The sequence below is a fragment of the Diadema antillarum genome, unplaced genomic scaffold (genome assembly GCF_040938485.1).
Source record: "Diadema antillarum isolate AM-2024a unplaced genomic scaffold, OU_Dant_1.0 seq00000517_RagTag, whole genome shotgun sequence".
NCBI classification, from domain to species: domain Eukaryota; kingdom Metazoa; phylum Echinodermata; class Echinoidea; order Diadematoida; family Diadematidae; genus Diadema; species Diadema antillarum.
In genome coordinates, this window is record NW_027271470.1 from 50,219 (window position 1) to 63,873 (window position 13,655).

A 13,655-nucleotide genomic window follows, 5' to 3' on the forward strand; every position below is an offset into this window, starting at 1 on the left:
GGTTACAACGCAGTAAAAATTCAGGCTGCAACATTATCCTCTCTATGTTTTTTTTATTGTTTATTTGCTATGTTATTCAACAAAATTTCGGTAGAAATGAAAGAAAACTGCGGGTCTAGTTGGCAGGGAATTTTGTACCACAGTGAGAGTTATGACATAACCCGCTTCACTAAATCTTAGTCCACAATGTTCAATGCAACAAATTGAAATTAGTGTTGTTGTTTTTTACTTTACAGTGAAAATTTTAGTGATTTTATAACTTTATTTTCTTTTGTGTAAACTGCACATGAGCATTACACTGATGATTGTATACAGTGTAGCATGTGCATCATGACATTCATGTTTGTACGGATGCTCTGTATTGTGTGTTATACATTAAAACTGTGAAGTGAAACAAATATTACTTCTGTAAATGATAACATTTTGATCTGACCTTGCATGTACATAATTTGTTAAGTATCTGAACATCAAAAGAAAATACAACATTGGACACAAGAGTGAAAATTACACTGTCATAAACTATCAATACCCTTTGATGCTCTTCTGCTGAGCACAAAAATAACAATTTAGTATGCAACTTTACGATAAAAACTTTAAAATTGGAACTTTCCAGAGAGGACTACTGTACTCACAGTCACATGACACATACATGTACATGTACCTTGTACATGATTGTAATTCTTTATGTAATTGACGGGACATACTGCTTGCCAAAAAAAAAAAAAAAGGGTGACAGAACTGAGAAGTGCATTCATATACAATGTTGTATATATGCAGCATCAATACATCATTTGTACCCTTAAAGACCATTGTTTGCGATCAAATACAAAATGCTTGCACTTGAATTAGATAGAACGGTGATCGTGTGGATATATGTATTCTTGTTGTAGGCCTACATACAATTTGTACCAATATTTAGTTACTATTTTTCCTGAGCCATCTCTGTTTGCAATGAACATCTCTTGTTTTGGTTTTTTTTTTTCTCTCTCTCTCTCTCTCTTTTGCCAGGTGTCTTTTATTTGGAACTATTTTGTTGCTTTCATTCAAGCCACATGTAAACAGTATGGATGACTAATCATTTGGAAATATTCTAGTCATAAATGTGACATTTAAGCAAAACGAGCACAGATTCAGTTATAGATTTTCAAAATATGCCAGGAATCAGGAATCATTTTACAAATTGGCATGGCACTTGTCCTTGTAATTTATGTTCCCAATGAAGATCAGATCCTCAATATGTAGGAACTTGTCTGAGTTTGAAAAAGATTTGATGTTAACGGCAAATTTACCATCTGCTCTTTACTGCTTTCAAGCATACTGACATTTGTTAATAATACATTTTCTGTGGCATGGAAATTAATATTTTTTGTACACATTCATTGTTCTGACTTTTCTTTTTTCTTGTTTGTTTGTTTGTTTTTTACAGGGGATTACTTGTTATGTACAAGACGATTATTTTTTTTTTCTTTTTGGACAAACTTACAATGTGTCCAGATAGTCAACTAAAATCTATACTTCCAATGAATAACATTAAGCCTGTTAGCACCTGTGTGCAAGTTTCATGCTGAGTCAACATCAATAGATTTTATTGTATTAAAGGAGCCTTAATTTCATACAATTTTGCATGGGTAATATCATAGACAAATTGAGCATTATAGAATAATACAGGGTGAAATGAACCAGTAAATGGGAATGGATGTCATTTTCACACATTGTCATTTAATGACATACAGTATGTACAACATGTATCTGCTCTAGCAGGAAATTACCTTGTACATAGATTGGTCTTTTGAAAATCATAATTATACTGTCTCTCATTTTATGTCCTGCCCTTGTATTGTCCAGCTGTGATTCTGCCAACGTTGAATGACTACCTGCAGAATGAATTCCATGCCAAGCAGTTCTTCTACGGTCTGGTTCTCTCCGCATTCTCCCTCTCGGGCCTCTTGGTGGCGCCATTCTTTGGGATCTGGTATGACAGGACGCACAAGACCAAAATGATGATTCTGTTTGCCAACATGTGGGAGATTGCAGGTGAGACCTATTGGCAAGCATTTGACAAACTGTCAGAATATAGGAGTGAGTTTAAATACAATTGCTGTACAACTTCTTTTAAATGTTCTCCTCATTCTCTCAAATTGTTGTTTTTTTTTTCTTTCTATCTGTTAATTATAATCTGTTGTGGCCCGGTGGATATGATCAAGGACATTCAATCACAAGGTCCCTGATTCAAGTCCCCAAGCTGCAGTGGTGGTGCTGCCAGGCAAGACTCTTTTTCCTAATATTGCCAAACCCCTCAGAGAGGACTGAAACACCTGGAAGTCGGCAAAACATGAGTAGTCCAATTCTCGGTATCATCAATACCTTGGTGCCATGCACAGAGCAGCATTTTAGATGCATTGTGGGATAGCTCTATGGACAAACTTGCCCCAGTTTTGGTGCATGTGCACTTAAGTTAACAGGGCTGCACATTACCAGGGGCCCGTTGCATAAAAGTTACAATTATGGTAACTTTGCCATCCGGTGGTAACTTCCATGGAATTCTTGATTTTGATTGGCTGTTGAGTGTTGCTGCCATGGTAGTTGCCATTGGATGGCAAAGTTACCATAATTGTAACTTTCATGCAACGGGCCCCGGTACATTGTATAGCCCATTTCTCCTACTGGTCTGACCTGCTGTCGGACCAGTAGGTACCCAGTTTTTCCACTTTTTACTGGTCCATTCCTGAACAAGTTACTGGTCCAACAGTGATTTTTTTTTTCTACTATTCAGGGACTGTCGGACCAGTGCCAGTGTGCAGCATTGGATTATGTTCTGTCTTTATCCAGGGGTGTTCTTTGTTGAAGATTTCTTCCCTTTCCATCATGTGACCAGTACATTGAAGCCTTGCAGTAGTGAACCATGACTCTAGTGACCACAAATCAGTGAAATGTTGAAACTTTAATCTCTTTCAAAGCTGAATTATAGCCAAGGAAAAAGGAGTAACAACAGAAAAGTAGACAAATAAGTCCATTGAATTGTATGGGAAGGCCATGCGGATGAGACAACCAGAAGCAACAATGGCACCAAGGAATCCCACAGTGCATAGATCTGTGACAGGGCTATTCAGCGTGCGCAGTCTTCTTGCTCATTGGCGATACGGAGAATTATCAGAATCAGTCTTCATTCTTTGGCCCCAAGGTTACATTTGAAATCATGAATAGCGCCCTTCAGCCACATACACTGTATGTGTCAGCAAATATACACATTTGTATATGCATTGAAGCGCATGATTCTTCAGCTGTGCATGTATAAATACATAGAGGTCAGTGATAAAGCTGTACTACCCAATTAGTTACAGGAATTCTCAAACATTTGTTATACCCAAGCCAGGCAAGCCTTCCCACTCCCCGTGCAAGGAGGTCTTTAAAGCCATCAGCTCTAAAGTTTCCTTACCTACTAGTATTCCTTGCTTCCTTAGCAATCATGTTTCAAACAAAACAAATCATGATTTAAATCTTGAACTATGACATTTTTTGAACATGTACACATGTATGGTAGCCTCCTTATGATACACTTGTAAAGCTGTATTTGCGCTTCTCCAAGTTGGCCCCGGCATTATAAATTACACATTGTATGTTCACACTACGTTTGTCATTTTTGAAGTTTCAAACTTTGATAAATGTACGGTACTTTTACTTTAATTGTACATGTAACAGCAGATGCCCACACCACATAAGTCTTTAATAAAGATTCAATTTTAGATTGTCAAAATTGCCAAATGTAGACCACTTCCGGATGTGCTCCAAATCGTACTGTATGTACACTATGTACATACATTGTGTACAATGTGTACATAGTACCTTAACAGTACCAAAAGTTAGCATCGGAGAGAAGAATGTGCGTAACATGCGTGACGTCGTAATGCAGTAGTTGATCAGGAGTTGATTCTCTTTCTTTTGGACACCTGTGCATGTATGTCGCGTATCATCAGGTGCATGACCCTGTTGCTAAAAAACATGTGACTACTGTGACTCGAGTCCAAAAATAACTCGTGAGGTACACACACATTCTGTACAGAGTGCTCAAATGCTCCATTGGCCTATCTTGCACGGTACCGTGTGGTAGGATTTGGTTCACTTTGGTGCACATTTGAGTGCTCGCGCACAGCCTAATATGAATATTAGCACGTAAACTCAAGCTGACTATTAAACAATGAGTGAAAAGTATCATTGAATCAAACCTAAAATATAGTAAACAAGGCATGAAAAGATGTACAATGTATATTAAATGCAGCTATTAAAGGCACAATTTACCATTTGCAGATGAAACAATAACCCAGCTTTTATGCTTCAAAATAGTTGTAAAATGTGAGTTAGGGATAGAAACAACTAATGCAGGAATTTGAATCAGTATAATCAATGTAAAGTATAGAAAATGGGAACAATACATATAGGTGTAACAAAAATGGTCCTAGACTAAACCGTCTACTGTTACAATTTATTGAGAAAAATAGTGATCTCCTTGATATATTTTAGGCTCTATTGCAAAATCTTTACACTGTAGGATGTTTTGTGATACAAATGCCCTACACACATGCATCAAATGTGATATTTTGAACATTTTTTTTTTCAAACACTTCTCCCAATAGTGAACAGTACGTAATCTTTAAAGGTTTTTTTTTTTTTTTTGCGCAATGATTAGATTGTGAGTCACTGTCACGATTATGTCAGACAAGGCAATGATATCACAGTGTACCTAGCTTTCATTCCTTTGTAATTATAGATATGACGTCATTGCATGGTAGAGTGCTAGCCACTGATGAGGGGGGTCATACCGTACAATCTTGGACCAGTGTTATTGCCATTTTACACATTACATTGTACAGATTGACAGATGTTAAAATGTATGCACACTTCCCATGACCAGTAAAATGAGTCAGACACTGTAAGGCTGTCCCCGTTTGTTTGTTTGGATCTTACTTTTTTTCTTTTTTTTGCTGTAAACTATTTTTTAGATTGTCACTGTGTACATACAAAAATGCAATATTGTGCATACCATGCGATGAGGTGCAACCTGCTACAAACAACAGTGTTCAATAGCATGGAGAGAAAGATACATGTACATAAGGCGAGAGAGAAGAAAGAAAGAATTGATTGGCCTTCAGTACTTCTCCGTGTTGTCTGCATGCTCTCAATAGAGAACTGAAATGCTTCCATTTCAGTGATTCTTTTTCTTTTTTTTTTGTTATGGAAAAATTGCTCTACGGGCAGTATTAAAGACCTATTTGAATAAATGCATGAGTTGAAGTTTATCGGTAGACATGAATTGGATCTGTTGATCAGATCATTGCAAATGATGTACAACTCTCATTCTCTTTTTGACTCCTCAATCATTTCTCTACAGGTCATTTTTATGCCTCCGCCACGAAGTGGTGCCGGAGGCATTATGTTTTCATGTTGTCCGTCCGTCCGTCCGTCCGTCCGTCCGTCCGTCCGTCCGTCCGTCCTTCCGTCCGTCCGTAATGAATTTTGTGGACAGGGTAACTACCAAAACCTTTTGAGGTATCCTAATGAAACTTGGCATGTATGTGTATTAGGGGGTGAAGTTGTGCCTATCAACTTTTGGGTGCACATGCTCAAGGTCAAAGGTCAAAAGGTCAAGGTCAAATGCTTAAAATTTTACTATTTCCCCCATATCTATGCAATGCCTGAAGATATTTTCTGGAAACTTAGTGTATACATGTACTACCCAATTAAGATTCTCTGGTGAAAGTTTGGGGTCATGAGGTCAAAAGGTCAAAGGTCAAAAGGTCAAATAAAATGTTAAATTTTCACTTTTTTCTCTGTATCTTGGAAATTGTTCAAGGTATCTTCATGGAACATAGTATATATATGCATCTACTGACTGGCAGTGGTTATCTAGGGAATTTAGGGTTCATGGGGTCAAAGGTCAGGGGTCAAAGGTCAAGGGCAATACTTCAAAATTTTACTATTTTCCTTATGTTTGTGCAATGCCAGCAGGACTTTTTTTTTTAACTTGATGTATGCATGTATAACCCAATAGAGATTCTCTGGGATTTTTTTTTGCCAAGAAGGTCAAAGGTCAAAAGGTCAAAGATCAAGTGAAAGTGCTGAACTTAATTCTTTCTCCATATCTCGGAAGTGGCTCAAGTTATCTTGAAACTTAGAACATGCTGAATTTATGTATGTTCTGCCTGACAGTGATTCTCTTATAAATCAAAGGCCAGATGAAAATGATAACAATTTACTGTTCAATACAGAAATTGCACTTTTTCTCCATACCTTGAAAATTACTCAGTGCATAAACTTATGAAATGGTCAAAGTCAAGTTAAAGTTCTTAAATCCCCAAATACATGCTCTCCTATTCATCCAATAAACATAGGTCAAGGAAGGTAAACATTCAATACATTTGTGACAAACATGTCATTTTAATATTTTGCCAATTTTGTGAAAATGTAATCACACATTGTCCACATGTACTATAGACCTATTAGGAGAATCATGCATTATGGCGGAGGCATACCAGTCGCCATAGCGACATTTCTAGTTAGCTTTGTCTTGATTACAAAATTCTGATCAACTTGCTTCATATCAAGATCAATCAAGGCAGGGTCGGCCCAAAACCATTTTGTTGCTTTTACCTCAAATCCAAAATGTGCTTGTGGGCCTACATAGTTTCAAATATGGCTGGGACTACAAGTGTAGGAAGTTGGGTTGTGTGTCAATATCTTACTTTTTAAATTTAGTTTGTTTGCTTGTTGGTTTGTTTCATTGTCATGATTGTTGTCTTACAGTCAAACTAGACTATTAAAGGATTTTTTTTCCTTTATGGTGTGTTCTTATTTTGCAGTTGAATGTTTCTTCTTTCCAATGACTTGTCTAAAGAAGTGAAAAATTGTTGCAAATTTGATTGCTTGGTCAACATGGATCCAAAAGATTTATCAAATTCATATCAATTTATGATTTGCAACAAGTTTTGGGGCTGAAAATGTTTTCACAAATACATGAGTATTCTCTCTGTCTATCCTTGCTGTATTATTGGCAAGATGTGTAGGCCTTTTGAAACAGTGGCGGATCAAGAGAGGGGTGCACCGGGCGCGCGCCCCCTCTTTATTTGTTTTTAAGAAAGAAAGAAAAAACCCCCAAAAAAGAAAAAAATGAGATGAAATGTGAAAGTAGCACCAGAAATATTGTATGCGCCTCCCCTTTACAGAATTCCTGGATCTGCCCCTGTGGAAAATCTAGTGTCGATGAAGCACTGTTGGTTTCCAAAACCAAGAACAACATTTTTACACTTGTACTTTATATTGTAACAGCTTGTTGAATACCTGCACTTGGCTATTGTTGTAGAGTACATGTACGTGTACAGCATTGTAAGTGTCTGAAAATTAGTGACAGTTGTGCACTTGTATACAAATGCTCTGTACTAAAAGTACCTGAAAAGTAATGTTTGATATGGGCAGGTGGAACCATAAATGAAAGGAAGTGATGGTTTGACAGTTATGAAAGATGTCCCCTTTTTTGTCATTTATTGGAAGAAGGACACTAGCAGACTATCATTTGAAACTATTAAAAAAGCTAATAAATGTCACATGGTGTTTTCCTTGGTGTGGGTGCAAACGATTTGGCAGCCTTGTTTTTTTTTTTCATAGTCTGGTTGCTTCCTAGGGTACAATTGTATTGTAAATTCTGTTTGAATTCCGGTATCAAACACTGAACCATTACTATCAAAGTAAAAACCTTCAGTGGAAGTAAATTCTTTTGTACTGAGCTGGGCAAACTGAATGTTGCTGACTCTGACATTTTTAATGTCATCAATCAAAGATGTTAAACAAAATGACATAAGATTATGAAGCACAAAAGCAACTTGTACACTCAGGCTCAATTTCACGCTACTTTCATGTTGCACCAAATGCACAAAAATTTCCACACCACAAAGATTTCCAGTTATTCAAAGCAGTTACCCTTTGCTTTTGAGATATATGATTCCTATAAAATGGACTATAGACTTTTAATAGCACAAGGTACAGCTCTGTAAATATGTCATAGAAGCAAGGGCTTATTGTTTCTACCGCTGTTCTCATGAGTCATTGTGTCACAGCTCTGCAATAGATAAGTCTTGTCCAACCAGAAAATTTTGCGTGCATTTTAATCAGCGAGAGCCAAGATTTGCAAAATTAAAATGCATGAGAAAGTTCTTGTGTACATTATAGGGCAGCCAACAAAAATTCCATGCCACAGAGAAGGCCATCCACTGCAATTCACAACAATTTCATGCCCAGAATATTTCTTGTCTTCCAGTACAATGTATCTGTCTGCTTGGCTGGGAAAAGCCAAGATAAAATGTATGTTGTAAAAGAGTGGATGTTGGGTAGACGTTAAAGATGTGTGCACTGTGGCATTTGTTGATAACAGTGTGTGATTTTGTTCTCGTGTAAACACATTATGATCATAAAATGTAAATGATGTTCATGCTAATGGTACAAGAAGTTTGTTATTTACTTGCTGTTCAGATTTACAGGGTATGTAGGCTACATTTAAATGACATTCAGTATACCGGTACATCTTTTTTCATTGTGTGAGACACAAAGAATATGAAGATTGTGTGTTTCTATAGTACACAGGCAACATAATAGGGTTTCTGTAATATGCGTAGCTCTTCATATTTTGCTGGGGGTTGTTCCTCTTTCTCCACCTGTCCGGATATGGCAGGTTCAAAATGTATGCCCATTCTCATCAAGAATCATTGTGAAAAAAAAAAATAAAGAATGAAAAATTGTGAGGTTAGAAAAAAATGGGGATTTTTGTCTCGGTAATGAGCATACACTGTATATATGGAATTGTCTGAGACACAACGGGAAATTCCATTCCAGTTTGTAGAAATTCATCTAAAAGCAAATTGAGTAAAATTGGCCAATTCTGCTGTGTACTGTAAAATATGGGCAAGTCCAAGATAACACGCGCGTTACGTATGGGACATTCAGAGACTTTTATGACCTGAAAAATAGTGTTAATGGCTTTTGATCATATTAAACTTTATCATGGTGATTGATATCTAGGAGAAGTATAATCATGCAAAAAATTGAGAAAAATGACCCTCACAATTATATTCTAGAAGAGAAAATAAGTGCCGTTACGTATGGGACCAGAAAAATTTTGTTTTTTTGAACATTTTTTTCAACCTCAAAACTCTCTGAAAGTATTTCATTCTACAACTTGTAACTCACTGTGATGAAAGTCACAACACTCAAGATTATCACAGGTAAGTTTCGTGTCATTAGGTAAAAAGCTCTAATTATAGGTTCTAATTAAAGACAGACATGACGTGTTACGTATGGGACAGTTACGTATGGGACAGTTTGTCCCCCATTCATTTAGTGTGTGAAGAACCATGTTTATGGGTATTTTGCATAATTATTGAAGTAAAATCAGTTGAAACTACTCAAATACTGATCCAGATTGTCAAGGAAACAATATTCCCCAAATATTCACCATCCTAATCATATTCAATCATATTTTTGTATTTTTATGACCAACCTGAGTATGCATGCCCTTTGTCCCCCATTCGTTTAGTGTGTGGAGAGACATGTTTATGGGTATTTTGCAAAATAATTTTGTAAAATACCCATATAAATTTTTTTTTTGCATAATTATTGAAATGGAATCAGTTGAAACTACTCAAATACTGATTCAGATTGACAAGGGAACAATATTCCCCAAATATTTACCATCATAATCATATTTAATCATATTCTATATTTTTATGACTAACCGGAGTATGTACACGTGTATGCCCTATTTCTATCAGGATAGTTACTACTGAAAAATTGAATAGTTTAAAGTGTTTACTTCCATTGATGATGGCCAGTTTGCCATTTCGTTTCAATAAAAAAAAACATGACACAAGAAATATTAATTTTTATAAATAAGCAATAGGGCAAGTCCAAGATAAGGTCCCCTCAGAAGGCAAAATTTCATCTATGCTCAATGTTGACATGTTTGGTATCATTTTGAAGCTTATGAGTTGAAGTTTTGATTTCCATGGAGGAAAAAATGATATTATGTAAATTTATGCAAATTTCAAGGGCTTCATTTGCATAAATGTGAAACACAGCGTTACGTATGGGACATTTATAAAAATTCATATTAATTCAAAGGAAAGCAAATGATATTTGATTAATATGTGGACATAAGAAGTTCATCACATAGTTTAACTTTGTATGAAAATTTAGGGATTATGCAAATGATTATGCAAATTAGCTCGTGTCCTATCATGAGATGTCCCATACGTAACAAAATGAGGTCATTTTTTTAGGTTTTTTCTGAAATTGCTATGGTTATTTTAATGCCCTTTTGGAAAGTTCTAATTTATTGTTTAGAGAAATCAAATACCAGAGAAAAAAGAAAAAAAAAGTAAAAGAAATATTTTTTATTAGGCATTAAAATAATGTTACGTATGGGAAAAATGCGTTACGTATGGGACATCCTCATACATATTGCATGTGAATGCATGTAGCAAGCTGGGAAGGTCTCTCAGTACACAAATGGTCTATCATCCTGAAGAAAGCATCCCAACATTGTAGCTACTTTTTGAGTTATAGACACTTGAAACAATACATGAACTTGACTGAACAATTTTCAGAAAGGGGGAGGGGGAAATGGCAAAATACACAATGAAAAATCAACATTAAAGGGATGGTATAGTTTTTTGTAGAAATGGGGATTCAGTTTTCAACATTTAAAGAGATGATTGGAAACCAATTACTGAATTACTTAAGAGCATAAAATCCTAAGACTAGAGGAATTCAAAGTTTATGTGATGGAGATCCAATTTGAAATGGTTGTGATATATATAGAAAAAAAAAAAAGTAAAATGATTTTTTTTTTTATTGCAAGTGATACACAAATTGTCCTTATTCAGTTTTCAGTAGTAGCCACAACAAAATTCATGGGTATACAATACATACTGAGGTGTGACTCGAATCAATGACCTGACTGCTAGACAGCCATCATATATCTACTCGATCACTGGGGTTCCATGCAGCAGGTATTGCTTATTTATTAAACTTAATATGTCTTGTGTCAAGTTGTTTTTCATTGAAACTAAATGGCAAACTGCCCTTCATCAATGGAAGTAAACACTTTATTAAACTATTCAATTTTTTCAGTAGTAACTATCCTGATAAAAATAGGGCATACATACTCAGGTTGGTCATAAAAAATATAGAATATGATTGAATGTGATTATGATGGTAAATATCTGGGGAATATTGTTCCCTTGTCAATCTGGATCAGTATTTGAGTAATTTCAACTGATTCCACCTCAATAATTATGCAAAAATTTGTTTATGGGTATTTTGCAAAATTATTTTGCAAAATACCCATAAACATGGTTCCCCACACACTAAACGAATGGGGGACAAAGGGCATGCATACCCAGGTTGGTCATGAAAATATAAAAATATGATTGAATATGATTATGATGGTGAATATTTGGGGAATATTGTTTCCTTGACAATCTGGATCGGTATTTGAGTAGTTTCAACTGATTTTACTTCAATAATTATGCAAAATACCCATAAACATGGTTCTTCACACACTAAATGAATGGGGGACAAACTGTCCCATACGTAACTGTCCCATACGTAACACGTCATGTCTGTCTTTGATTAGAACCTGTCATTAGAGCTTTTTGCCTAATGACATGAAACTTACCTGTGATAATCTTGAGTGTTGTGACTTTCATCACAGTGAGTTACAAGTTGTAGAATGATATACTTTCAGAGAGTTTTGAGGTTGAAAAAAATGTTCAAAAAAACAAAATTTTTCTGGTCCCATACGTAACGGCACATATTTTCTCTTCTAGAATATAATTGTCAAGGTCATTTTTTCCAATTTTTTACATGATTATACTTCTTCTAGATATCAATCACCATGATGAAGTTCAATATGATCAAAGGCCATTAACACTATTTTTCAGGTCATAAAAGTCTCTGAATGTCCCATACGTAACGTGCGCGTTATCTTGGACTTGCCCAATACCTGCTGCATGGAACCTCAGTGATCGAGTAGATATATGATGTCTGTCTAGCAGTCAGGTCATTGATTCGAGTCACACCTCAATATGTATACCCATGAATTTTGTCATGGCTATTATTGAAACCTGAATAAGGAAAATTTTTGTATCACTTGCAATAAAAAAAAATCATTTTACTTTATATTTTTTTTTTATATTTATATCACAACCATTTCAAATTGGATCTCCATCACTAAACTTTGAATTCCTCTTGTCTTAGGATTGTATGCTCTTTAGTAATTCATATGATTGGTTTCCAATCATCTCATCAAATGTTGAAAACTGAATCCCCATTTCTACAAAAAATTATACCATCCCTTTAATGCTGATTTTTCATTGTGTATTTTGCCATTTTCCACTCCCCCTTTCTGAAAATTGTTCAGTCAAGTACATGTATTGTTTAAAGTGTCTATAACTCAAAAAGTTGTTACAATGTTGGGATGCTTTCTTCAGGATGGTTGACCATTTGTGTACTGAGAGACCTTCCCAGCTAGCTACATGCATTCACATGCATTATGTATGAGGATGTCCCATACGTAACGCATTTGTCCCATACGTAACATTATTTCAATGCCTCATAAAAAATATTCCTTTTGCTGTTTTTTCTTTTTTCTATGGTATTTAATTTCTCTAAACAATAAATTAGAACTTTCCAAAAGGGAATTAAAATAACCTTAGCAATTTCAGAAAAAACCTAAAAAAATGACCTCAATTTGTTACGTATGGGACATCTCATGATAGGACACGAGCTAATTTGCATAATCATTTGCATAATCCCTAAATTTTCATACCAAGTTAAACTATTTGATGAACTTCTTATGTCCACATATCAATCAAATATCATTTGCTTTCCTTTGAATTAATATGAATTTTTATAAATGTCCCATACGTAACGCTGTGTTTCACATTTATGCAAATGAAGCCCCTGAAATTTGCATAAATTTACATAATATAATTTTTTCCTCCATGGAAATCAAAACTTCAACTCATAAGCTTCAAAATGATACCAAACATGTCAATATTGAGCAAAGATGAAATTTTGCCTTCTGAGGGGACCTTATCTTGGACTTGCCCATATACAGACATTGTACATTGTAGCAAAGGAAATCATTGAAGTTTTTACCTCAGTGGGATGTATGAAGCAATGCAAATAAGAAACTTGTTGTGCTGAAATCTCTCCAGTATTGTAAAAATATTCATAGATCTATACAAAATATTAGGTGTGTTGAAATAATTTTAATGTTTCACCCCCATTGCAATGACTCTGGCCACTCAAAGAAGAAAAAAGCCATACAGAGACATACAGTATAACATGAAACCTATCCTAAAGACATCCATTTTCTTTAAAATGTAACCCTTAAAGCTTTTTGATTTGTTTGTATTGTAACACATTGATGTTCAAATAATGTTGGCTTGTAGGACAGTCCATCCATATCACCTGTGTTTCCCTATCATTCCCCCCCCCCCCTTTCAAATTTCCAGGAAATATCCTCTACTTCATCGGTCTCAACAAGTACTACGTCCTGGGAGGCAGACTTCTTGCAGGTGAGGAATAAACATATAAAGAAGATTTTT

The 13,655-nt window shown here is 35.4% G+C and overlaps 1 protein-coding gene across 1 annotated transcript in view; it reads left to right on the top strand.

The window, feature by feature from the left end:
* The window catches only part of LOC139734245 (major facilitator superfamily domain-containing protein 8-like), a 41,773-nt gene that overhangs the window by 9,639 nt on the left and 18,479 nt on the right, over positions 1 to 13,655 (top strand). Inside the window, exons 3-4 of the mRNA XM_071645041.1 lie at positions 1,846 to 2,034; positions 13,563 to 13,625. Coding sequence (XP_071501142.1) covers positions 1,846 to 2,034; positions 13,563 to 13,625 — 252 coding nt within the window. The remainder of the gene's footprint in view (positions 1 to 1,845; positions 2,035 to 13,562; positions 13,626 to 13,655) is intronic.